Source organism: Triticum aestivum, chromosome 5A, assembly GCF_018294505.1.
Source record: "Triticum aestivum cultivar Chinese Spring chromosome 5A, IWGSC CS RefSeq v2.1, whole genome shotgun sequence".
NCBI classification, from domain to species: Eukaryota; Viridiplantae; Streptophyta; class Magnoliopsida; order Poales; family Poaceae; genus Triticum; species Triticum aestivum.
Genome location: NC_057806.1, coordinates 298,255,923 through 298,283,661, shown reverse-complemented (window position 1 = coordinate 298,283,661; position 27,739 = coordinate 298,255,923). Strand labels below are relative to the sequence as shown.

Below are 27,739 nucleotides of genomic sequence, written 5' to 3'. Positions count from 1 at the left end.
AGGCGGAGCGAAGCCTGTTTCCAGAAATATGAGCATCCGAAGTATAGCACCTCCCATGTACTGGCCGTACCCGTACCGGCTGTATCGAGCGGAAAGAAAGAACGGACGAGGTGGATGGCCTGATTGGTCGAAGCCTCGCGCATTCCGCGTCCCCAGTTCCGATTTCCGAACCCTAATTTTTTTCTGCCAACCTTTCCGCACCATCCAAACGAGCGCCCAGTCGCTCCACCGCGCGGCCTCGTCCGTCCCCAAATTGCTGCCCTCCTCTCTGTATCACCTCTGCTTCTCCTCGATTGGGTCCTCCGAAACTTGAGCAACAAGATGCTCCACTCGTGGCGAAATCTGGACCATGTTCCCCGGTGCGTCTTTATCTTGTGGATATTTTTGGCGCTGAATTGAGACAAACGTTGAACTTTGGGCCTTTGAACTCTTATTCGTCCTTGCAGTTATATTATTTTGAAGGGTTTCCTCCTCAACATTTGTTTGAATGATTTTTGTTTCAATACATCTGTCCTCGTCCCACCATACGGCTGCCAACCAATATCAAAGCACTTAAGCAAGGGGAAAGATTGGAAAAAACTGCAACTACACTCTTATTTTTCTTTTTTGCTGAATGGATAGATATTTTGGAACGGAGGTTCCCAAGAATGGGGACATATATAGTGAAACGATTGGAGTAGTATGATTACAATTTCAATCCACGTATCTTATTTTAGCCGAATTCTAATTGCTCTTTGGTGATAGATCTGCTTATCAATTCTGGATCATGGCCCGGAACATCATGGGAGTAAAAGACAAGAAGAAATGGGGTAAACCGAATTGGCTCTGCCACATCACCGAAGGGATAAGTAGAGAAGAAAAGAGGTGGGGAACCAAGGAGGTCCTTGTTAGACATCCCGCGGACAATGTAAGATCGACTTTCATCTTTAAGAACAGCAGCCACCGGGATGGTGCTATATACAAAAGAAGCTTTGCTCTTCGAAAATTATGTCGTGTTACTGACCGTGATGAGAGTAAGTGATGCGAATCTCTTTCCTACCACGTTCCAGTTGATTTATAGGATATTTGACAATATTTAGCTAATTGATTAAAAGCTTGAGGCTGAATGTGCATTATTTTTTAGCAGTATGCAATGTAGCTGATGCTTTAGTAGAGTGTTACTATGTTAGTTAAAAGAGAGTAGAAGTCCCAAGTATTTATTTCCGAAGTAGTTTTTTTTTAATTCCAACATCTCTTTATTGTAAGCTGGTTGACTTTAGTCCTGAGGCCTTAGATCATATACCCAAAGTTGGTTGTCAACCTTTTATTTCAACATCTATTTTTTGGTGAACTAACACAACCAATGCATGTCAACATGGCTTGCCCATGTGCTGCCATTCTAGGCAAGTTCATTCATGTGTAAGACACTTAACTACATGTTGAAGGTCATTTTTTGTAGTATCTTTGACCTTGGCACTCCACTCGCTGGATCCATGCGGCTTACGATGGCCTATTACTCTAGGATAGACATTAACTCTTGTATGATAGCAGGTAGTATTTTACCTTTTACCTTGCTCTCCTCTGCTTAAAAAGTAACATAATTAATTAAAACTTGACTTATCAAGTATCAACTAGATGAACAATAGGCAAATCCTTTATATCCCTCAGCCAAGAATTAAGGTCTCAGCAAGATTATTAGTTATGCAGTCACACTTAATATTTGGGATAACCCCACACCTAAAAATTCAAGAGCGATTAAATGTTTGCAACAAGAGCATAAAAATGAATGAATCACTTGTGCAAGGGCTAGAAATGAACCTCATCCATAGTAAATTGTGGTGTTGTAGTAGGTATACTGCTACCTTTGCTTGCTGCAAATATCTTGGCCATGTGGTTATCAAATTTATCTTTTTCATATGCCCTAGCTGCAGCCCACATGTGGCCATACTTTACCAAGGAATTCCCCAACCAAGCTTGTGGTAAGTTGCTTAATGCACTTCCTGTGCTTGCCATTAGGGAAAGCGGCCTTCACTACATTCTCCAGATCCATGTTAGTTGGGTCCAGAAAGAAACAATGTGATAGCTTCCCCAACCTTCGACTCCTAGATTCTTCGCACAAAACATCTGTTGGTATTGTCAAAGGGAGTTTGTCTAGTTCAATGGTAGAGCTCTCATTTGACTTGGTTGACATCCCTCGTCTTCCTCTCTTGGATCTTGGCCATATAGAAGTCCCTTTTGCCTTCCTTCGTGTTTAAATGCTGGTAGAAGTCCTCATAAGCCTGACCCCACCCCTTGCTTCACCCATAACCCGCGTTGTTGTCTACACTCTTATCCAGGTGTAAGTGTCTGAACCAGACTTTCTTCTCCAGCGGCATACGCTGAGGAGGCTTGACTCAAGATTGATTGATTAGGGATGGTAATTTCTTTGTGAAGTGAGTTAAAGCGCAAGGTTAGCATTGGTACATGGATGGTAGCGCAATCCACTTCACAGCTGAAGTACGTCTTGTGGTGTTTGGATTGGGAGTTGTTTCAAAACTGCAAACTGCGTTATGCTGTGAGGCCACAACGGGTGCAAAACAGTTGTTTGTTTGGGCTTTAGCTTTTTTCATCCAAAGCTGCTCTCAGACGCCCAAACAAACAGAGCCTAAGTGTGAGACCAGTCTTCTTCCAACTTCTACTACAGTTCTACAACACTCGTTTTAGGGTTCTTCCTCAACATAGGCATTGCCCTCTCGGCAATCCAGCTTTGAGATGCCATACTAGATGTTCTCCCGCTGCTAGTAAGACATATGTGATGCTAGTTAAACATATGTGATCAGGCCCTACACCAGTCACTTGCAAATAAAAGTATAAGTAAAGAATGAGCCAATAAGTACCAAGTAAATGATAATGATAAAGAGCAGTACAAAGATTAGCATTTCACAACAAGATCTGTACCATGACAACTCCATGCTGCACTTTCTCAGCCTTAATGTGTCACATACATCCTTTGGCTTTACAAATGCCGTGAAACCTACCGATTCAGATCTTAGAGACCCCATGTCAAATTCCCCTGATTGCATATTGTTTGATTACTAGTCTAAATGCATCCATTGAAGGGAAAGTGCTACCTTCCTCCATATTTGGGCTATCCATATCACAATCAATGCTCCATGGGTACATGATCATCATCTGGAGTAGCCACACCTTCATTATCATTATCTTCATAATATTGTCTACAACATCAATATTAGTGCCATGAATACTCATGGGATTAGCACTTGTATGGTTCAAAAACGGTATATGAGCAAGCGTGTGGTAGCATTAAGGTACTGGGCTAGGAGTTCGATTATGTTGGATAAACAACGATATGCAGTGACGGTGGTGAAGACGTATTAATAGGTGATGGATTGATCAGCCGCTGGTTGCACTGCGCAAGATTTCTTTCTAGGGTCACATGAGCTTTTCTAGTTGGGCAGATCCCCCGAGTGATCGAATTGGTCATTAAGTGAATGCAACTCCCTTGTTCTACATAGGGGTACGAGTGTCAATTTCTATTCTGCTTTGCCCCTAATGGGTATTGTACCAATTGACAACCAACTTTGGATATATGATCCACAGGGTAGTCCACTTATACAAATAGCCAGTTTCGCCATGTAATAATAAGCGTTAGTATTATGAGCATCTTGATTTTCAACAGATGTTGTTAGAGTTGGCGCCAGTTCATAATGTTATCTTTACTTTCAAATAGTATATTGCATTGTGTCCTAGCAATAATTGTTTTATTTTTCGAATCAGATAAATGAATAAGTCTCATATGCACTTATGTATCAAAATGAAAATAGGCGATGAGAAAATTGTTTTTTGTCGATAACGAACATCTTATGAAGTTCTTTGAAGATCAAAAAGTTTAACATACTGTTTCGTTAAACGTTTTGCCATACACGAATTGAAGTCTTGTTAACCACTACTCTTATAGTCTGCTTCAGTATTTCCATCATGTAGCGTTGCGTCACTCTCCTCACTTGTTCAATTAGTATTTCTTTTGTTGTTATTCTATAATAGTAACATTGGAGGCATTTCATTAGATAATTGTTTTTGAACTCAGATAAAGCATGATTATACTTTTTAGAGTACATCTTTATTTAATTATATATATATATATATATATATATATATATATATATATATATATATGAAGCACAACTTGACATGATTATACTTTTTAGAGTACATCTTTATTTAATATTATATATATATATGAAGCACAACTTGAGCCAATGATGTTATCGGAGCCAACGGATTGCTTTCCTGACCGAGAAAGGTGCTGCGTGCATTATGAAAGGCCGATGATGCAAATTTTCTCATTAAAATTGGCTAGTGTCTCTATCAACACTAGCTCAGTAGAACTATATGGATATATTGCAGTGCGGGATTATGTGGACTCATTGCTTAATTATATTGTCAACCGTAGCAGGGATGACCCCATTATTGCGCAACAGGTGCACATCATTACCTCAATACCTCATGCAGTTTATTTTTAGCAATTCGCTTATTTTACAATGTAATCTCAATTTCATCACATTCATAGAGAAGATGAATTGAAATATAACATTGTTATGACATACTACAACTAATTAATCTCCTTTTCAGTAGTAGAATTTGGGACCGAATGTTGTATCTCTACCAATATCAAAAGACTCAAAGGAACTAATCTTGACCATCGAACCAGGTCAATCCAACGACCTAGACTGCTTCAATGGCGAGCGCTCAACATGTTCAGTGTGTAATTAATATCATACAAATATAGCACTAAACACATAATTAACGCGCAAAAATATCCTATCTAATATACTGCCTAATATTAACGTGCATTTACTAGTACTATAATATAATCCACTTTATCTCTGATTTTGTGTAGATTGGTATACACAATGAAGATGCTCTTGATTGCATTCTTAGTTTTGTTTGAATGTTTTTTCCTGTATAAAAAACATAAGCTTAGGTTATTCAGCGTTTAAGTATGTATAGTGTATACATGAACATTTGCGTATTTTAGTTATATTTTGGTTATGGCTAAATATTTGCTTCTATATGATTAAAATTCAATCCAAAGTTGTTATAATGGCATTTTGCACTGAAAATACATCTCGGGGAACCTGGGTGCGCGCGTACCCAAACTGAAAAACTTTTTTGACAAAATACATGGTCTAGCATAACTCACATTTAAAGTTTCGGGATAAAATGATTTATATCGTATTCCGAGCAAAATACAACAGAATCAATACTATATAAACACTACTATTCACGGTTTCTGTAGCTACACTTTTACTTTTTTACTCATATTACAACATAACTCATTTGTGACTGATACTTTAAATGTGATTATTATGCTAGACCGTTTCTCGCAAAAAAGTTTCACATTTTTTGATTTTTTACTATTTTTTTGCTTAACCGATGCGCGTAGACCCATCCCAGAAATTCACACCGCATTTTGCAACAAGAATTTAGCAGTCACTAGTCATTGCTTAATTATATTATTTTAGATGCCTACACCCAGATAGGAGTGCATACAACATAGAGAAATACAATATGGCAAAGAAGACTTCAAAGCGAGATGTGAGTTAAGCTAGGGGTCGGCCCACTACCAACACGTAGACACGAAGGAAGGTGAAAGGGGCATCTATAAGATGGTTAAGATCTGAGAGAGGAAGACGAGCGATGTCAACAAACTCAAATGCATCAAGGACGGAGCAGATAAGCTCCTGTTGAAGGGCAAGGAGATTAAGCATAGATGGCAGGAGTACCTCAACAAGCTGTTCAATGTAGAGAGTGAGAGCTCTATCATTGAGTTGGACGACTCCTTTCATGATACCAACATGTGTTTTGTGCGGTGAATCTAGGAGTTTGAGGTCATTGAGGCTTTAAAAGGGATGAAAGGAGGTAAGGCGAAGAGCTTTGATTGTATCCCTATTGAGGTGTGGAGAGGCCACTGCCTTCTCTTTATGCTCTTCCTCAGCTGTACTCTGCTGCGGTTGGCAACCCTCGCAAGCTAGCAAATCTGATGTTGATCTTGCAGAAGGACGAGCAACGAAGAATCGACACTTCTGAGATGGCTCTGCGCCGTTCCGCTCCCGCTCCTCCTCTAGCCTAGCCCCCTCCTACTTCTAGGCCTGCCGCCGTCGACCCCCGTCGGTAGCCCTCCTCCCACCCTGCCCCCTCCTCCCCCGTCGACCATGGCCTCCCCCAGCGGCAGCTCCAGCGACCTCGACCTCGGCTCCGCCGGCTCGTGCCGCTGGCGAGTCCTCCGTGAGATCCTACAGCGAGGTTGCCTGGACGCCTCCTCCCGCCCCGGGCTAGACCCTCATCGCCTCCCTCCCCCTGGTGGTGCCCGCCCCCGCCACGCCGCCCCAGCGCGCCCCAGCCGCCACCTGCCTCGGGCCCCGCAGCGAGGTCCACCGCGTCCATGGAGGTTCGGAGGTCGACGCGGATGGCTTCCAGGCCCCCCACCGTAGGAATAGGTGCCGGGGCGCGCGCCGTGATGCCACCCTGTCGGCCCAGCGGCACCACCGCCGCAGCCCCTCTCCGGAGGAGGCCGCTGGCCTCTGCTTCCTCTGCCTGGACCCCATCAACCCCGTGCGCGAGTGCACCAATGACATCCGCCGCCGTCGTTGCCTCTACTTTGGACACGGCTCGCGTGACTGCTGGAAGTTCCGCCGTGGCGTGCTGTGCACCCCCCCGCCGCCGCATTGCGCTCCTCAAGGACGGCGACGCCAACACATCTTTCTTCCACCGGCAATGCACGTACCGGCGACAGAAGAATCGGATCCACAACCTCACTGTGGACGGCGTTTTGATCTTTGCCCCCTGCGACATGGCGGCCGTGGCATACGCACACTTCGACGCCTTGCTCGGCTGCGAGACGTCCCGCGAGTGCAGCCTCGACCTCTCCGAGCTGATCCCACCCACCAACCTCGATGACCTTGACGCCCCTTTCTACGCCGAGGAAATTTGGCAGGCGGTGAAACGCCTCGTACGTAAAGCTCCCGGCCCGGACGGCTTCATCGCCGAGTTCTTACGCGCGTGCTGGCCCATCGTCCGGCAAGATTTCGTCGACGTCTTCCAGTGGCTGTACGAGATGCGTGGTCGGGGCTTTTGCTCCCTCAACCAGGCGCTGCTCACCTTGCTCCCGAAGCGCGCAGACGCTTGTGGCCTAGGCAACTTTAGGCCTATAAGCCTAATCCAACTCGTCGCCGAAATCTTTGCCAAGGTCTTATCGTTACGCCTCGCGCCAAAGCTCCACAACCTCGTTAGCACGTGCCAGAACACATTCATCCACAGCCGCAGCCTGCACAACAACTTCATCCTCGTGCGCCAATCCGCGCTCCTTCTACACTAGCTCGGCACCCCTTGCGTCCTCGTGAAGCTGGACTTGGCTCGTGCTTTCGACACCATTAGCTGGTCGTTCCTCTTCGAGGTCCTCCGCCAGTACGGCTTCGGCTCTCGCTTCCTGGACTGGCTGGCCATCTTGCTCTCCTCGGCCAGCACGAAGGTGATCAACGGAAACCCCGGCCCCACCATCTGGGACAGGTGTGGCCTCCGCTAGGGCGACCCCGTGTCGCCACAGCTCTTCATCCTCGCCGTCGACACGTTGGGCCGCCTCCTCCGCCACGCGACAAAACTGGGCGTCTTGCAGTGGCTGCACCCCCGGCGCCCGATCCCCTTGGTCTCACTCTACGCCGACGATGTAATCCTCTTCTGCCACCCCACCATTGGCGGCATCACCGCCTCAAGAGCATCCTACTGCTCTTCGGCCGAGCTTCAGGCCTCTAGGTCAACCTCTCAAAAAGCTCCGCCACCCTGATCTGGTGCTCTGCTGATGATGCGGCACCCGCTGCCAACTTGCCGGGCTTCCCCCTCGCCGAGTTCCCGATCACCTATTTGGGCATCCCCCTGACTCTACACCGTCCCATGGCTGCACAGTTGCCCGTCATCGACAAAACGGCCAGCATGCTACCCACCTGGATGGCGCATCTCATGAACAAAGCCGCCCGCGTAGCATTTGTCAAGGCCATCCTGAGCGTGATCCTGATCCATCAGCTCCTCGCTCTCGCGCCCCCCATGAAGACCATCAAGGCACTCGAGAAAATCTAGCGAGGCTTCCTATGGGCAGGACAGGCGGAGACAAATGGCGGGCACTGCCATGTCAATTGGCAACGTGTTGCTAGGCCGCTCTCGCTTGGCGGCCTCGGCGTGCACGATCTCGCCCGGACGAGCCTCGCGCTTCGCACCCGATGGTTGTGGTTCAGCCGCACGGACAACACTAGAGCGTGGGCTGGCCTTGACCTGCAGTTCACAGTTGAGGAGCGTGCATTCTTCTTCGCATCCACCACCGTGCAAATCGGGAATGGCACGGAGACCCTGTTCTGGGTTGACCGATGGATCGACGGGCGCTCCGTTAGCGAGATCGCGCCACTGCTATACGCTTGCATTCCCAAGCGCTGCCGCAAGCTCAGGACCGCCGCCGATGGATTACAGGCCAACCGATGGGCACGAGACATACACGGCACAATTGGCATCCACGAGATCGGGCAATACTTACAGCTCTGGCACGCAGTCAGCTACACGACCCTCTCCGCCGAGCCAGACTGCCTCTCCTGGAAGTGGAACCCCCGCGGCGTCTACTCCGCCAAATCGGCCTACATCGCCACCTTCAATGGCTCCACGGGCTGCGACGCATGGAAGCTCACATGGAACTGGGCACCCCCGCGCGTCCGATTCTTCCACTGGCTTGCCCGCCTGGACCGATGTTGGACGGCCGACCGCCTCGCCCGCCGCGGCCTGCAACACCCCGCGCGATGCCCCCTCTGCAACAAGGCCCCCGAGACCATGCACCACCTCATCCTAGCTTGCCCCTTCTCCCGGCAGATCTGGTACGAGGTGCTGCACTGGCTCCGAATCCCCTGCGCCCCGCCTGACAGCGAGACTTCTCTCGACAACTGGTGGCACACGGCGCGACAGCACACCCCCAAACCCATGCGCAAGGGCCTCGCCTCCGCGACCCTCCTCGTCCCATGGATGATCTGGAAGCACCGTAACGATTGCATCTTCAACAGAGGACGGCCCTCGGCGTCCGACCTGCTCATGAAGATCAAGGACGAGGCTGTCCTCTGGGCCAGAGCCGGCACCCTAGGGCTTCGAGCCATTGTACCGCAAACTTGGGACGTTCACTGATGTGCCTTTGGGCACTGTAATTCCCTCCTAGGAGGATTGTAACTGAAACCCTCTTTCTTTCCAAAGCAATGAAATGCAAGCTCTCTTGCGTTTTCTTGAAAAAAAAGGTGTGGAGAGGCCTCAGACACATAGCGATAGTATGGCTAACTAAGCTTTTAAACCTCATTTTTGTGCAAATAAGATGCCAGAAGAGTGGAGGCGGAATATATTAATACCAATCTTAAAGAACATGGGGATGCATTGAGCACCGCTTAAGAAGAATCACAAGCGTGACCTAAGATCAGTTTGGTTTCCTGCCAGGGAGGTCGACCGTGGAAGCCATTTTCTTGGTATGATAACTTATGGAGAACATGGAGCAGAAGGACCTACATATGGTATCACTGACTTGGAGAAGGCCTACGAGAAGACATCACAAATTGTCATGTGGCGGGCCTTGGAGAAACACAAAATCCCAACAAAGTACATTATCCTCATCCAAGACATGTACGATAATGTTGTGACAAGTGTTCGAACAAGTGACTTCTCGATTAAAATAGGACTACACCAAGGGTCAACTTTGAGCCCTTATTTTTTTTGCTTTGGTGATGGATGAGGTCACAAGGGATATACAAGGAGATATCCCATGGTGTATGCTCTTTGCGGATGATGTGGTGCTAATTGATTGTAGTTGGACGGGGGTTAATAGAAAGTTAGGGCTATGGAGACAAACTTTCGAATCGAAAGGTTTTAGGCTTAGTAGAACTAAACCTGAGTACATGAGGTGCGGTTTCAGTACCACTAGGCACGAGGAGGTTAGCCTTGATGGGCAGGTGGTATCTCAGAAGGACACCTTCGATATTTGGGGTCAATGCTGCAGAACAATGGTGATACCGACTAAGATGTGAGCCATCGAATCAAAACTGGATGGATGAAGTGCGCCAAAATTCTGGCGTTCACTCTGGCAAGAGTGCACCACAAAAGCTAAAAGGCATGTTCTATAGGACGGTGATTCGACCCGCAATGTTGTGTGGCGCTAAGTGTTGGCTGACTAAAAGGCGACATGTTCAACAGTTAGGTGTATCTGGGTGATATGGATATGTAAATTTGTCATTTCTGAAAAGTGCCAATACAACGATACATTTGACTACTTTTGAAAATAATATAAAAATATGTTATCAATTAAAGCACCAAGCCATTTAGCATATATTTAGTCAGTGCAATCCATTATCTTCTATCTTATTATCCATGATTCCAACAAAAGTAAGAACCAACAGCCAAAGGGTAGCAACAATTTACCAAACATAAAAATTCAGTTAGAGAGAAAGGGAGGAGGAGGAAATCAGCAGCCTTCCATTAGATTGAATTCTACAGGATAGTGGGGGAAGGGGAGCAGAGCACCGGAGAAAGGAGCCCACCACCGGCAGGAAAGAATCAGCCGGCAGGAAAAAGTCCAGTCTCTGAATGATGAAGATATAGTATCCGATACGGATACGCTGGTTGCTGGAAGTATTGGTGTTTTCTTGATGCCAGTATTCCTCATCTTCTTCCAGAGACTCACAAACACAACTCTGAATTTGACCCCTTCTTGCCATTTCTTCATCATTCAGAGGTTGGATTTCCTCAAGCTCTTCCAAGTCTTTCAGCTCATCAATCATTTCTGCCCTATTTTTTAAAACTTGTCCGATCAGATTTCTACCCCAGCCTTTTAGATATTTAGTAGCCTTTTTCGTCTTCTTCTGCATCACATCCAAACTGTCTCTTGCAACAATGCACTCAGACCAAATTTTTTCGACTTTCTCAAATGAGATCTTCTCTTTGTAGCCAGCTGAGTTCAATCTAAAAGGTTTTGACCCTGATTCTTTTGCCTCCATAGTACTCCCTCCATTTCAAAATATAGTGCGCCCGCGCTTCCCGAGGTCGAACTTTGACCATAAATTTAACGAACAAGACCGACTGCGGCGGGAGAAAAAATTACATAATTAAAAACTTCTTTCGAATACGAATTCACTGATATAACTTCTGCTCCCGCCGCAATCGGTCTTGGTAGTTAAATTTACAGTCAAAGTTGAAGCACGGGGATAGAGAAAGCACTACATTGTGGAATGAAGGGAGTATCTACTATCTAGCAACAAAGGACTATGATCAGAATTGATCCTAGTCAATTAATCCATCGTTGCCATGGGGAGTAATTGTTCCCCGCCACTTCACATTAATAGCCTATACAATTTACCCATCACAGGATCCTCTTGATTGTTTGTCGAAGTAAAAGTGCCTCCTGACATGTCAGTTGCCAGGATCTTCTTGGCGCGTGAGGCAATCGCAAGGAGAGGCGCGAGCGCAAGCAGATGCCGAGAAGGTTAAGATGAGGCCGGTGCGAGCTCGTAGTGTCGGCACGGAGACAAAGCCCAACCCAACAAGCTGAGCTCGCGACTGAAGGAGCAGTGCACTGTAAAATAGATGGATCGGTACCCGTGAGCGACAACAAGGTGTAAACCTTTATTCCTCCTCCAGACCATCAGGTCTGAACCTCTCCACATCTCAGCGTAACACTGAGGAAGCTTGTATCTATGTTTACCATCAAGGCGAAGTTCGCGTCCGTGGACACCACTTTGGCGGCGCTGACCAAGCTCCTCTCCTCGGTGAATACTTGGGCACCAACAGTGGGCAGGAACTTGGCGGTGATCCAGTCCACTCTGGACAAAGTGAGTGCGCATGTCACGGTTCTGGAGGCGGAGCTACACCCTACTGTCCACGAACAATCGCCTAGGCCTGAAGGGCGCCATGAAGCAACACCATGCCAGGGTACTGCAACAGAATTACGTGTGCTCGATCTCGGATGTTATGATATTATACTCAGCATGACTTGGTTATCTGGAATTGGTGCCATGTGGGTGAATTGGTTAAGAAAACCATGCGGTTTGGACACAATGGTGTAGGCATGATGAGGAACACTAGATGAGAAGAAAGAAAACACATGCCAGATCTGTTTGGCTACTTCTAGATGCTTCCACTCTAGTGTAGTATTTCTTTTCCTTTCTTTTCTATCCTACCTACTGTTTTCTAGAGTCTTCTAGTTGTGAGTAGCTATGAGTAGAATGGTGAAACTTACATAATGTTTTCTAGAGTATTCCAGCTATAAATAGAAGTATGTGAAGACTTCCCAAAGCCCTATAAATAGAAGTCCTCACCTCTATTTTGGACCAAGACTATGTACCCCTACCTATAATAGAACTTGTTGTTCTTATCTAAGATCTTGGAGTAGTTCTTGTGCCCTAGGAGTTCTAGATAGAACTCTTGCTGCCCTATCAGCCTACATTCGCCTCTAGAGCGATATCTAGCGCAGCACGTTGAAGCTGTTCCTTCAACACTTGTGCTGTACACATTGTAGCAGCAAGGTGGAGTTGCTCCTCCACAACCTTTGTGCTGCTTCAGGTGGTATCAGAGCCTCGTTGACCCATAATCGTTCTTGCTGTCCTCTTCGAGAGCAAGTTGCAGCAAGCAATGGAGCAACTGGAGAAGAGGATGGATGCTGCTGAACAACAAATCAAAGAGCTACGTGAAGATCTTAATAGAAGATTTGACCAGCTGGTTGAGATGATAAGAAAGGGTGTCCCCCTGCTACCAATGAAGGAGATTCATCTAAAGAAGAGGAAAATGTTCATCAAGGAAGAAGGAGAGGTAATTTTGGAGCAAGACCGCCACAACAACATGTTGTTCAACATGCTTCAAGAAGGCCAATTTATGTTGAAGCTTCTGAAGGTAAATAATATGATGATGCCCTTGAAGAACCAAATTTCTACGCATATTGGAGAGCACCCAACCCTACATATGCAAGAGATACATACAAGGTGAAAGCTGAGATCCCAAGTTTTAATGAAAATGTTGACATTGAAGGGTGTCTGGATTGGTTGTATGAAGTGGAGAATTTCTTTGAGGTCATGGAGGTTCCGGAAGATAGTAGAGTTTCTTTGGTCGCATACAAGCTGAAAGGAGGAGCCGGTGCATGGTGGCATCGCGTTCAAGAAGAGCGCAGGTTGAGAGGAGAACCTCGTGTGAGAACTTGATGGCAAATGAAAAGTCTCTTGAAAGGGAGATTTTTGCCCGCTGATTATGACCAAATTATATTTATCCAATTTCAAAATTGTGCTCAAGGAAATAGGACTGTTTCAGATTACACGGAGGAGTTTCTAAGGCTACAAGTGAGGTGCAACCTTGCTGAAATTGAAGAGCAACAAGTTGCAAGGTACATCAATGGTCTCAATGATGCTATTCAAGATCGATTGATGATGCAACAAATCTGATCTGTTGATCAAGCACAAGCTCTAGCCTTAAAGGCCGAGAGGTTTGCGAGGATAAAAAAGACAACTAAAGCTCCATATCCTCCATATCCTCATACCGAAGGCTCATCTAGGAGCCAACCTAATAGGGTGGAAGAGAAGGCCACTCCACCAACGACAAAACAACGCATCCCGAAACAAACTAGAGGCAAGGGTAAGGCAAACGAAGGCCCAAAGTGCTATAAATGCGGTAAAGAGGGACACATATCCAGCGGTTGCCCACTAAGGAAATTTGTTAACACGACTATCCATGATGGTGAAGGCGATGAGGAAGAATACGAATCTGAAGATGTAGACGGACAAGAGGTTTGTCAAGAAGAAGGTGAAGAGGTGGTATGTGTGATCCAGTGTCTCCTATGTTCCACACCACAACCCGATGACACACAACAGAAGAAAATATTTGAGAGCAAATGCACGGTGAATGGCAAGGTATGCAAACTAGTGATTGATAGTTGCAGCTGCGAGAATCTTATCTCCCAGAAGTTGGTGGACCATTTAAAGCTTGAAATCCATGATCATCCAAATCCCTACACTATTGGATGGATCAAAAAAGAAGTGAATATGAGGATCACCAAACAATGCAACTTGCCGCTTTCTTTGGGTAAGCATTACCGCTCAGATGTGTTGTGTGATGTGGTTGACATGGATGCCAACCATGTTCTTTTTGAAAGGTCTTGGCAATTTGATGTGGATACTACACACAAGGGCAAGGAAAATCCTTACTCTTTCATTTGGAACAATAGAAAGATCATTATCTTATCAAACAAAACTGAAGGTAATACCTCTAAGGAGGAGGGGAAAACTATGTTAACTATCTCCCATACCTCTCATGAGTTTATGGAAGACTTGAAGGAGGCAGATTTGTGTGCTGCACTTGTTGTAAAGGGAGAAGAGCACCCGACTGTTGAAATTCCAGCAAAGGTACGTGGTTTATTGGCAGAATTTCAGAACATACTTGGGGAGCCACATGGCTTGCCACCGATGAGAGGAATTCAACATAGAATTGACTTAATTCCGGGAGCAAGTCTTCCTAATCTTCCACACTATCGAATGAGCCCAAAGGAGCATGATATATTGAAGGAGAAAGTGGAGGAATTGCTGTAAAAGGGGCACATTCGAGAAAAGTATTAGCCCATGTGCTGTACCAGCCCTGCTCGCGCCTAAGAAAGATGGATCTTAGCGCATGTGTACGGACAGTAGAGCCGTTAACAAGATCACCATAAGGTATAGATTCCCTATTCCCTGTCTGGATGATATGTTGGATCAGCTTAGTGGGGCAAGAGTGTTCACAAAGCTAGATTTGAGAAGTGGATATCATCAAATTCGTATAAGACCCGGGGATGAATGGAAAACCGCCTTCAAGACAAAGGAAGGGTTGTTTGAATGGCTAGTCATGCCATTTGGACTCTCAAATGCACCGAGTACCTTTATGCACTTAATGAATCAAGTCCTTCGACCCTTCTTATCCCATTTTGTTGTGGTCTATTTTGATGACATCTTGATCTATAGCAAGGATGAGGATGAACACTTTGATCACATTCGGAAGGTGCTAGAAGTATTAAGGGAAAATGAGCTCTATGTCAACTTGAAGAAATGTGTTTTTCTGCAAACACAACTTCTTTTTCTAGGATTCGTCATAACATGTGACAGCATTCGTGTTGATGATTCTAAGGTTGAAGCAATCCGAGAATGGCCAACTCCGAAGACCATTTCTGAGGTATGAAGCTTTCATGGCTTTGCAACTTTCTATAGGCGATTTGTGAAGAATTTCAGCACTATCATGGCACCAATTACTGCGTGTTTGAAGAAAGGGAAGTTCCAATGGACAGAAGCAACTGAAGCTAGTTTCAATGAGATTAAACAAAAGCTATCACAAGCTCCTGTCTTGATGCTACCTGATTTCAACAAGACTTTTGAGTTGGAGTGTGATGCAAGTGGAGTAGGCATTGGAGCTGTCCTATCTCAAGAAAGGAAGCCCATTGCTTTCTTTAGTGAAGCTAGACAGAAATGGAGTACCTATCAGCAAGAATTATATGCTGTTTTCAGAGTGTTGAAAATTTGGGAAGTCTATTTGCTGCCTAAAGAGTTCATTGTTTATAGCAACCATCAATCCTTGAAGCATTTTAGAAATCAAAAGCATGTTGACCGCATGCTAGCAAGGTGGTCTGCATATCTGGAGAGGTTTAACTATCTCATCGTGCATAAATCTGAAATAACTAACATGGTGATTGATGCTTTGAGTCATCGTGCATGCCTCTTGACTTCTTTTGAAGCTGAACTTCTGGGCATGAATCAAATAAAGGAGTTGTATGAGGGTGACGAAGACTTTGGCCATGTTTGGGTAAAGCATGCAAGGGGCCAACCATTAGGTGATGATTATTTGATGCAAGATGGATATCTCTTCAAAAATGATCGTTTGTGTATTCCAAGAAGTTCTCTACGTGACAAGCTGGTTAGAGAGTTCCATTCAAGTAATCTTAGTGGTCATGTTGGACGGGACAAGACTGTCGCTAGCTTGGAAGCTCGCTACTTTTGGCCACAACTAAAGAGAGATTCTGGAAAGTTTGTTCAACGATGCCCTATATGTCAAACCTATAAAGGCCAAGTCCAGAACGCAGGGTTATACATGCCTTTGCCTGTTCCTGTCGCTCCATGGGAGGACATCTCTATGGACTTCGTCTTGGGCTTGCCAAGAACAAGACGAGAGAGTGATGCTGTGTTTGTGGTCGTGGACAGATTCTCTAAGATGGCTCATTTCATTCCATGCCGTAAGACAACGGATGCTCGTCATGTGGCAAACCTATTCTTTCGAGAAGTGGTCAGACTTCATGGAGTTCCAAGGTCCATCGTCTCAGATCATGATAGCAAGTTTCTTGCTGCATTTTGGCTCACTTTGTGGAAGCAATTCAACACTGAATTGGAATTTTCTAGCACTGCTCATCCACAAACACAAACGGAAGTGGTGAACAAGTTTTTGGGTAATCTGATCCGTTGCATTTGTGGAGAAAGAAAGGGGCAATGGGATTTGGCTTTATCTCTTGCAGAGTTCTCCTACAATAACTCCAAGCATAGATCCACAGGAAGGAGCCCTTTTTCCATTGTCTACACTAAAGTTCGAACACATGTGATGGACCTGGTGAAGCTGCCATCAAGGGGAGACTCAAAATCAGCATTGTCCTTTGCTGATAATTACCCCGAGTTATTTGAAGAGATTCGCGGCGCTTTGGAAGCACAAAATCAGAAATATAAACAACTTGCTGATTGCAAAAAGAGGCCAAAATCATTCCAAGTCGGTGATAAGGTGATGGTCTACCTCCGAAAAGAGAGGCTGCCTTTAGGTGTTAAAGGGAAACTTAGGCAGCGAAGGTATGGGCCCTTCTCTATCGTGAGGAAGATAAATGATAATGCTTATGTGATAGATCTTCCAAGTGACATGGGTATCTCCAACACTTTCAGGGCTCCTTTGATTCAAAGGATTTGCATAGGAATTCTGAAGGATTGGAATCCTTAGGAATTTTTCCTTGATTGTTTGATTCATAGGATTGAATCCTATAGGAATTTTTCCAAAGGAATTTTTTGTACTATTTCCTATAGGATTTCTAGCATCCACTCAAACCTCTTTGAAAGAATCCTTTGTGTTTTCCTATGATGCTCAAACAATCTAAAACCCTATAGAATTGAGATGAGCATGACATTCCAATCCTATGTTTTTCCTATTCCCATGCTTTTATAATCCTGCAAATCAAAGAGGCCTCAATGTTGCCGACTTGACTCTCTACCATCCAGAAGAAGCGCTCTATGAAGATAACTCGAGGGCGAGTTTCAAACAACCAGGGGAGAATGATGAGGAACACTAGATGAGAAGAAAGAAAACACATGCCAGATCTGTTTGGCTACTTCTAGATGCTTCCACTCTAGTGTAGTATTTCTTTCCTTTTCTTTTCTATCCTACCTACTGTTTTCTAGAGTCTTCTAGTTGTGAGTAGCTATGAGTAGAATGGTGAAACTTACATAATGTTTTCTATAGTATTCCAGCTATAAATAGAAGTATGTGAAGGCTTCCCAAAGCCCTATAAATAGAGGTCCTCACCTCTACTTTGGACCCAGACTATGTACCCCTACCTATAATAGAACTTGTTGTTCTTATCTAAGATCTTGGAGTAGATCTTGTGCCCTAGGAGTTCTGGATTGAACTCTTGCTGCCCTATCAGTCTACATTCGCCTCTAGAGCGATATCTAGCGCAGCACGTTGGAGCTGTTCCTTCAACACTTGTGCCGTACACATTGTAGCAGCAAGGTGGAGTTGCTCCTCCACAACCTTTGTACTGCTCACTCTTAAAGGTCTCAAAGACAATGTGAGCAAGTGTTATGAAATATCTGTGGTGCAACTTTCCGAAGGTGATTCAGAAAGGAGAATTGGCACATCTCATTCAGTTATGCATGATGTTTGACGAAACTAAACCAACTGAAAGACTGTCTCAGACGGTGCTAGCCTCTGTCGGATTTCAGTCACCAGTTGTTGTTGGAAACAGACGCGTGTGATGCTGGGATAGGCTCGGTGCTAATGGAAAGAGGCCATCCAATGGCGTTTCTCAGCAAGGCGCTTGGGGCGAGGAATAAGCTCTATAGACATACAACAAGGAATCGTCTTGCTATCTTACTGGCAATTGACAGGTGTCGCTCATATTTATAGGCTGGGGAGTACACATATCATCGTAGTCTGATACATTCGGTGGATCACAAAGCACATACTCCTATGTAACAAAAGGGTTTTATCGCTTACTAGGATTCCAGTACAAGATCATGTATAAAAAATGGCTGGACAATGCCGCATCAGATGTTTTGTCACGCTGAGAACATTCAGAGGAACTAAATGCTCTATCTTCTGTCCAGCCACGCTGGTTGGGGATCATAGGAGAAGGTTATCAGCCCCAATGCCCAAGCTCAACAATTGCTGGCCGAATTAGCCCTAGCCAGCCCTACTGTGCAAGGGTTTTCTCTTTAACAAGGCATCATCAAGCTGAATGGAAGACTTTGGCTAGGAAATCACAAAGAAGCGCATGAAGCCGTGTTACTGGCACTCCATAACAGTGCCTGGAAATGTTTCTGAGGTGCTTTGTTGCTGCAAATTCGAAGAGATGGTCGCAATGGCTGCCACAAGCTGAATTTTGCTACACCACATCATTTCATTCTGCAGTGGGACACTCAATTTGAAGTGCTCTATGGGCATAAGCCGTGGTATTTTGGTATTCAACAACCAGTTCTGTCAGCTGTCCTGAATTTGCAACTGTGGCTGAAGGAAAGAGCTACGATGGAAGAAGTTATTCGTCAACACTTACACGGGCCCAACAACGGATGAAGCGACAGGCTGATAAAAAGTGTACAGAACAACAATTCACTTTAGGTGAATATGTTTTCCTACTATGACTGTATGTTCAACAATCCGTGACGCAACGGGCATCTCACAAGCTATCGTTCAAGTTCTTCATGTTAGGAAAAGCAACTTAGTATTATCATGAGGCAAAAGCCACCATATATACATGTATAGGGGAGGCCAAAGGCCAGAATACAAAAGGCCAAAGGCCACCATAAATATAACTCTAACACCCCCCCTCAAACTCATGGTGGATCCACAACACTGAGTTTGGAGAGGTAAAATCCATGTTGCGCTCTGGTCCGGGCCCTCGTAAGAAGGCCGCTAGCTGTAACTCGGAAGGCACATACTGAAGAGCAATAACATGGTCCTGCACACCAACGCGCACAAAGAAAGCATCAACACCAATATGCTTGGTAAACTCATGCTTCACTGGGTCCCGTGCAATACTGATAGCACCTGTACTGTCTGACAAGAGTGTAGTAGGTGTAGTAACAGTGACACCAAAATCCTCAAGTAACCAACGTAACGAAGTCACCTCTGCCGTGAGAAGAGCCATAGCTCGCAACTCAGCCTCTGCACTCGAACGAGAAACTGCAGTCTGTTTCTTCATCTTCCAAGCAATAAGGGAACCACCAAGAAAGACACAATAAGCAGAAAGTGAACGGTGATCCGAAGGATCACTAGCCCAGGTAGCATCCGAATAGGCCTGGAGTTGTAACGTGGAAAGAAGAGACGACGAGAGATCGTGCCACGAAGATATCGTAGAACACGAAGAAGGTAACTATAGTGAACCGAAGTGGGAGAAGAAACAAACTGACTGAGGATATGGACAGGATAGGAGATATCCGGACGAGTGACAGTGAGATAGACAAGACTCCCAACAAGATGACGATAACGAGTCGGATCAGACAAGGGCTCACCATCAGAAGCACGAAGGTGAACATTAAGCTCCATAGGAGTCTCAACGGTGCGTTCATCACTAAGAGCCGCACGAGCAAGAAGATCCTGGATATACTTTTCTTGGAAAATAAAAAAGCCATCAGAGGTGGACGAAATCTCGATCCCAAGAAAGTAACGAAGAGGACCAAGATCGGACATAGAAAACTGCTCACTGAGACGGGCCTTGACAAAGGCAATGTACTCAAGATCATCACCGGTGATGATCATGTCATCAACATATAGAAGAAGAAGAGTGCGACCACGAGCAGAAAGGTGGACAAACAACGCTGGATCATGAGCACTGGCGAAAAACCAGCTGAAGTGATCACCGAGGCAAAACGCTCAAACCAAGTGCGGGGGGCTTGTTTAAGGTCATAGAGAGAGTGACGAAGATGACAAACCATGCCATCAGGAACTGAATACCCAGGTGGTGGCTGCATATAAACTTCCTCACGCAACTCACCATTAAGAAAGGCATTCTTAACATTAAGCTGGGACACGGACCAGTGGTGAACAGAGGCCACTGCGAGGAGTGTGCGAACATTGGTCATATGGGCCACATGAGCAAAAGTCTCATTGTAATCACGACCATGCTCCTGCTGAAAGCCACGAGCCACAAGACGAGCTTTATAACGCTCAAGAGAACCATCGAAGCGAGTCTTAGAGCTGGTTTGGTTCATGTCCTCAAAGTGTCACGCCTGGCGTGGAGCTAGCCTGAAAATTGTTTGGTTCGTATCCTGGATGGTTGAGCGCTCGCCTGGCCTGGACAGCAAACCAACATCATTAGCCTGCCAGGCAACGGCTAGGCGTCCGAGCTAGAAAATGAAGCCTGGGATACTTAATTACTAATTAAGAGAAGAGTCCAAGGCCATGTGCACTGCACCAGGGGACCCAGCCCGATGTTGACACCAGTTGATAAGACATCACCCCAGGCAACCAACCAAACATACTTGTTTCCAGGCTGCCTCACCAGGCAAAAAAACACCACCTACCCAGGCTCACGCCAGGCACCAAATTTCCCCAGGCACAACGCCGTGGACGTGAACCATACTAGCTATTAATCTTAAAGACCCACTTACAAGTGATGGGGCGAACATGGGGAGGAAGAAAAACCAGATCCCACGTGCCAGTGCACTCAAGGACAACAATCTCCTCTGCCATGGTAAATTGCCATTCAGGATGAACAATAGCATCTCGATAAGAAGTCGGCTCAACAACGGTTGAAAGACCATAGCGAGAAGGAGAATATCAATCAGGGGGCGGACAAGGCCGAGAACGAAGACCATAAGTCGACCGTGAGGAGGAAGATGACACATCAGAAGTAGAGGGCACAACAGTAGACTCGTTCACAACACGTCGATGACGAGTATAATGGAAAGGAAAGGAGGGGAGAGGTGGAATCACTGGAGGTGGAGACGGGGAATGTAGCGGTGATGCAGGTGGAGAAGCGGAAGGTATCGGTGATGAAGGTGGAGAAGAGGAAGGTATCGGTGTCGAAGGTGGAGAGTCATGTGATGAGGAAGGAGAAGAAACCATAGGAGAGGACGACGTCGGATCCGCAACAGCGGGACGAGGAGTAGGAATACTAGGCACGAAGGGAGGTGTATCCGGAAACGTAAGAAAAGAGATGTCCTCCATGGAAAAGGCCGAGGACGATGGACGTGGGTAGAAGGGATGAGACTCATCAAACGTGACATCCCGGGAAATACGCATTCGACGACTGACAGGATCCCAACACCGATAGCCCTTATGCTCATCACTATATCCAAGAAAGACACACTCAATAGACTGAGCGGTTAGTTTGGTGCGTTCATGAGGGGCAAGCAAAACATAGAAAACACAACCAAACAAACGAGGTGCCGAATAATCGGGAGAACGGCCAGAAAGACGCTCAAGAGGAATACCACCTTGTAGAGCAGCAGATGGCTGAATGTTGATGAGATAGGTGAAAGTGGTAACAGCCTCAGCCTAGAAGTGAGGCGGAAGAGAGGCGGCAATCATCATCGCACGCGCCGTCTCAAGAAGGTGACGATTCTTGCGCTCAGCCACACCATTTTGAGCATGAGCACCAGGACAAGAGAACTGAGCTAGAGTACCCTGCTCAGCAAGGAATCTTCGCAGCGCATGGGAGATATACTCACCAGCTGAATCTGCATGAAAAACACGAATAGGAGTCGAAAACTGGGTATGAACCATGGCAGCAAATTTTTTGTATATAGATAAGACCTCACTACGAGAAGACATGAAATAGATCCATGTGTACCGAGAAAAATTGTCTATAAAAATAATATAATATCGGTGGCCTCCTTTCGAAGCGAAGGGAGCCGGACCCCAAACGTCAGAGTGAACGAGATCAAAAGGGCGCTCGGACACTGACTCACTATGAGGATAGGGTAGCTGAATCTGCTTGCCAAGCCTACAACCTAGACAATCCAACGAAGCATTACCGGAGACAGACCCCAGAACACCGCGATGAACCAAAGACAAGAGACGAGAACCACATAAATGGCCAAGACGATAATGCCATTGCTGAAAAGAGCTGGTAGATGAAGCAACATGGGCTGTGAGACTGGTGGCGGTGGTAGCAGAGGGAAGACGAAGCCAGTCAAGCTCCCAGAGACCCTCAGAGCGTCGAGGGCCAACACCAAGTAGAACGCCCGTGTGACGATCCTGAACAGAACACGAATCAAAGTCAAGAATGACTCTACAACTAGAGTCAACAATCTGACCACCAGATATGAGCTGCATGGTAAGTCGAGGAACATGAGCTACAGAGGAAACATGAAATGAAGAAGTGCTAAGAGTGCCTCAACTAGCTACATCGAGGGGAGTGCCATCGGCCGTAAGAACACGAACATGGGACTCGACAGGTCGAACGGAGGTCAAAGTGGAAGAATTATAAGTCATATGAAAAGACGCTCCAGTATCAAGAATCCATGGGGATGTAGCTTAATGGGTAGAAGGTGGTTTCTCATTGCCAGAAGAGTCAGCCACAGAACCAGCAGAAACTGTCGGTGAAGAATCCCAAGCATCAAGCAGGCATCGCAGCTGTGCAATCTCACGCACAGACAATGACACGGTGAAGAATCCCAAGCATCAAGCAGGCATCGCAGCTGTGCAATCTCACGCACAGACAATGACACGTCAGAAGAGGTTGAGGTAGAAACGCTTGCCGGCGATGAGCAATCGCCATCACCCTTGGAGGCTGTGTGGTGAGTCGACATAGAACGAGTCGACATATAGCGGTCACCACCGCGAGCAGAACCCGTAAAGGGAGTCGGCGTAGGGTGACAATCACCCGGGGCGGAAGTTGTGAGAAGAGTCGCTGAAGAACGACCAACATCACCGGCAGAAGACACCAAGAGAGTCGATGTAGAACGACTAGCGCCATGCACAAAAGTGGCTAGAGGAGGCGGTGCAGCTGCCGAAGGAGTCGATGTAGAGCGGCCAACAACACCGGTGGATGTCGCAAAAGGTGTCGAAGTAGTGCGACAAACATCACCTCCAAACGGGCGAGCACCAAGCACCGAGGGAAGGCGCATGTGCGAGACCGGATCAATGTACGGAATACCGTCGGAAAACACCGGACGGCAAGGGAGAGACATAACCGACAGAAACATTGTGCCTTTTTTTACTCCTTTTTTTTACCAACAGAACTCAGGTTGCCGAATGAAGCAGGCCAACTCAAACTAGGCAGCCGGATGAAGCAGGCCAACTGGCTGCCCACCAGCAGCCCAAAAGAAACGTGATTGACGGGCCGTGCAGCTACGCACACAGCCAGGCAGTTGGATCGATTCACATCCCCACACTCAGCGTACGCGGGCCTGAGATAGATCCAGTGGCCGGCGGCTGATCTAGCATGGGAGCCGGCGGGAATCAGTGGCCGGCGAACGAAGACGGCAGCGGGAACCGGCGGCCGGAGGACGAGGACAACCGGCGGCCAGCGGACAAGGACACAAGCAGGAACCGGCGGTGGTCGGCGGCCAGCGTACGCGGCCAGCAGCGGGAACCGGCGGCCGGCGGACGAAGACAGCAGCGGGAACCGGCAGACGAATGATGAGGACAGCAGCGGGAACCCGTAGCTGGAGGCCGGCGGACGCGGATGGGCCAAGTGGAGTTGGACCGATGGCGTGCTGCTCGCGCGGACGAACACACAAAGAGGAGAGTAGATACCAGAACACAGCGTATAGCAGAGTAGCCTCAGCAATCGGCCAGAGACAGGAGCTGCGACGGCCGACGCGAGAAATTGGATCGGAAGAGCACGAGTTGCCTAAGGCTCTGATACCATGTTAGAAAAAGCAACTTAGTATTATCATGAGGCAAAAGCCATCATATATACATGTACAGGGGACGCCAAAGGCCAGAATACAAAAGGCCAAATGCCACCATAAATATAACTCTAACACTTCGAACCATATCAAGTGATGCAGAAAGTAAGTGCTGTAGCTTACAAATTGCAACTGTCTCCATCCAACCACATCCATCCAGTGATCCATGTGTCACAACTTAAGAAGGCACTGTGTCTAAGTGAGTAAGCGCAAACTGACCTCCCCCCTCTATCACCTGATGCCATTGCTGAGTTGCAGCCATTGATTGTGCTGGATGAGCGACATATTCGGCACATCAAGAAACTGTCGGCACAAGTCAAGATTTCCTGGCAGAAACTACCAACGCCATATACTACCTGGGAGGCTGTTGATTGTGCTGGATGAGCGGCAGATTCGGCGTAACAAGAAACTGTCAGTCACAAGTCAAGGTCTCCTGACAGAAACTGCCAACGTTATATACCACCTGGGAGGAGCTCGATTCCATCCATCGTCTTCACCCGGTGGCACTAGCGTGGGGGCACGTTGCGTCTCAAGGAGGGAGGATTGTCACGACCTTCCTGGCACGTGAGGCAATTCGCAAGGAAAGGCGGGAGCGCAAGCACGAGCTCGTGGGGCCGCCAGAGAGAAGCCCAACCCAACAAGCTGAGCTCACGACTGAAGGAGCAGTACACTGTAAAATTGATGGATCGGTACCCATGAGAGGCAACAAAGTGTAACAACGAAGGCTGATTTTTCCCTCTCTCTGAACCTTCTTCCTCAAGACCATCAGGTCTGAACCTCTCGACATCTCAACGTGACTGGGGAAGCTTGTATCCATCTTTACCATCAAACAGAGGATATCTACTGGAGTGTTACATCAATCTCCTAAGTTCATAAGCATTGATGGAGTTAAAAGTAGAAGTATGACTGTTACTGTGGAAAACACCATCGTTTTCCTAGCAGACCTAATCAAGCTGAAATCACCACCAACAAGATCAATTAGAAAATCTCTCTTGTTCTCCTCTTGAGCAGCTTCATAGACAATGATCACGGCCCAATGTTATCTGCAGCTTCACATCAAAAAACTGAATTTTGATGTGAAATCTCCCTTGAGAAGTATCAGTAATGTTAAATCTACAGGGTTCCAACAGAGGGAATCTAGTGCCAAGAAAATTGATCAGTATGATCATCTTCCTGAAGAAACTTGCAGAATAATTTCTCTTCATTGTTTCCTGTAGCCCCATAGAATCCACTTCATTATTGCTTAATAATTCCTGCAAGTAATTAGCCAAACCCTTCTTACCACACCCTCTACAATTCCATATCAGACCTATCATTTATACTTACTATTTTTTTTCTCCTGGGTCTAGTTCCTGGAAGATCACCATGCATAATTGCATAGGATGGGATTCAGCAACTTTGCCCCCATCAGTCTTCTTATTTCTCAACATACATCTGGTTTGCACAGTACCTTGATTCAAATTTACTCCCTCTGTTCCTAAATATAAGTCCTTGTAGAGATTTAATATGGACTACATACGGATGAATATAGATGTATTTTAGTGTAGATTCACTCATTTTGCTCCATATATAGTCTATATTAGAATCTCTAAAAAGACTTATATTTAGGAACGGAGGGAGTATGTGATTATTCTTCCTTCTGCTCTGTAATTTTTCCATTTTCTTCTGCTTTTTCAAAGTGTTTCTAGAGATCTGGAGACTACCATGGTAAAATCATCAACAATATCATCCATTTTATTTTCCCAGTCCAGGAATTTTACTGGACTATTTTTCTCCACCTCATCATTACAGTTCTTATGATGCAAGTTATTGACCTAGCTATTTCTAGATCTCTCATAATATCAAATGTTTCCAGAGGAAGTAAATCACAGTCAATCCCTATTTCTAAAGCTTTAACAGATATCATCATCAGATAAAACAGAAAAGGAGTTTTTAGTGGAGATAGTATTACCTTCCAAATTCTGTTCAGCCACCCTCCTAGCAGCTCTCTTTCTTCAACCCTCTCATAGTCTCACGACCCACTCCCATTTGAGCAATTCTGGCACTATTTCTTGTTGCTTGAGCAGCTCCCCTTTGAGCTTCAGTACCATTGCGTGGAGCAGCATCATCTCCAGTAATGTCATCAGTGGATTGGACAAGCACACCCTGTGAACCAACAATAAGTAAAGAGATTCCTGGGAGCCACCTCCTCCTTAATCTTTCCACATTAGTACCATCAAGCACAATTGCTTGTTGACACTCTTCCTCTGCATCATTTTTGTCGGAATTACTATTAGTAGAATGATCACTAGATTCATAATCAGACAGACCTCCCTCCTGTTCTTCCGGTTCCTCCATTGGACCCAGGTGGTCCTGATATTCTTTCTTCGACATCTCTGTTTTGTCACTCCCGGACTTAACCGACTCTTTCATAAATAATTAACCAACTTCCCTTTATAATAAATAAAGAACAAAGATCTGCGGCGTTGGTGATGGTGATTCCACTTTGAGGACTTTTATATGTGCGTACATGTGCCTTCGAGGATGTTAGACAAAGATGGGGTTATCCTTGCATATATTGGGCAAGTTTATGGTTAATTATCTTGCGCGATTTATCAAGTGTTAGGTTTCATGTTCAGCCAGATTTATGTTTGTAGGGAAGACTTTAAATTATTCTATGCTGCCATGTATTTGAGATCCTTTTTCAATTGGCTAGAAAGACAAGTATACGCTTTAGGTAATTCTTACTTTTACTAGGAGCTACTAAATAATAATGGTTTTGCAGGGTTCTTTCATTGAGATGACTGGCCCTAAGCGAGGCATTGCAATGAATTCCCCTGTTCTAGTTGAATTTGACATGAGGATCAAGACAGGAGAGAAAGAAGAAGATGATCTAACATTGATCGACGGCGCAACAGATTATTGTGACCTAACCATACCTTCTGTGTCATTCACACATCGCATTCATGGCAATTGTGGTGCGGTTGACATCACTTTAGCACGTGTTTACAATGCAGTGGAAGCAACAATAGATGTTCTCGTATTGAAAGTGCAGAATGGATTCAATTTATCGCTCAGTTCGTTTGTGTTTGTCGGCGGATCAGATCAGGAAATTCCTCTCTTTCGTGGCACTACTGCTGAGTCATGTGGCTTAAGAAGATGCGTGATTGCTGTGAAGATGGATACTTGGATGCAGTTGAAGTTCAAGGTAGGTCAGAACGGCTCTAAAAATGATCATCTTGAACGCAGTTGCTACTTCAAAGCAAACATTCATGGATGTGCCTGTCAACAAATAATGCTTCAGCATGCCGCCCTCTCTGTGAAGGTGACTTGGTCGACCGTGCCAGTATAAAGTCATCGTGTTTCAAATTCGAATTTAAGTTGCAGTATTTGATCTTGGACGTGGTCTGTGTAATTTTCGTTCTTTGAGAAACAGATATATTTTACTCTGCATTGGATGGATGTTTTAGTTAATTTTTGTGTGCTAGAAGTCGGTATTGTATGCGCCTTCACTAGTTCAGTGAAAAGCAGGCAATGTGTTTTACATGTTCCCTAAGCATGGCTTATCTTTACTTGGAAGATAGTATCATGTTTTGATTTTGTAGTTA

At 45.9% G+C, this 27,739-nt stretch overlaps 1 protein-coding gene across 3 annotated transcripts; it reads left to right on the top strand.

The window, feature by feature from the left end:
- The first annotated feature begins 50 nt into the window (after window positions 1-50).
- LOC123103033 (uncharacterized) lies at window positions 51-27,739 on the top strand. Of its 3 annotated transcripts, none has more exons than XM_044524520.1 (4): window positions 51-359; window positions 745-1,013; window positions 4,387-4,460; window positions 26,917-27,739. In XM_044524520.1, exons 1-4 carry the CDS (start codon window positions 322-324, stop codon window positions 27,481-27,483), a joined length of 948 nt encoding a protein of 315 aa, XP_044380455.1. In that variant the 5' UTR covers window positions 51-321; the 3' UTR covers window positions 27,484-27,739. The 3 variants fall into 3 exon arrangements, with proteins under 3 accessions (XP_044380455.1, XP_044380454.1, XP_044380456.1); XM_044524519.1 differs by having other exon boundaries at window positions 4,225-4,460; XM_044524521.1 differs by lacking the exon at window positions 51-359 and having other exon boundaries at window positions 744-1,013; window positions 4,188-4,460.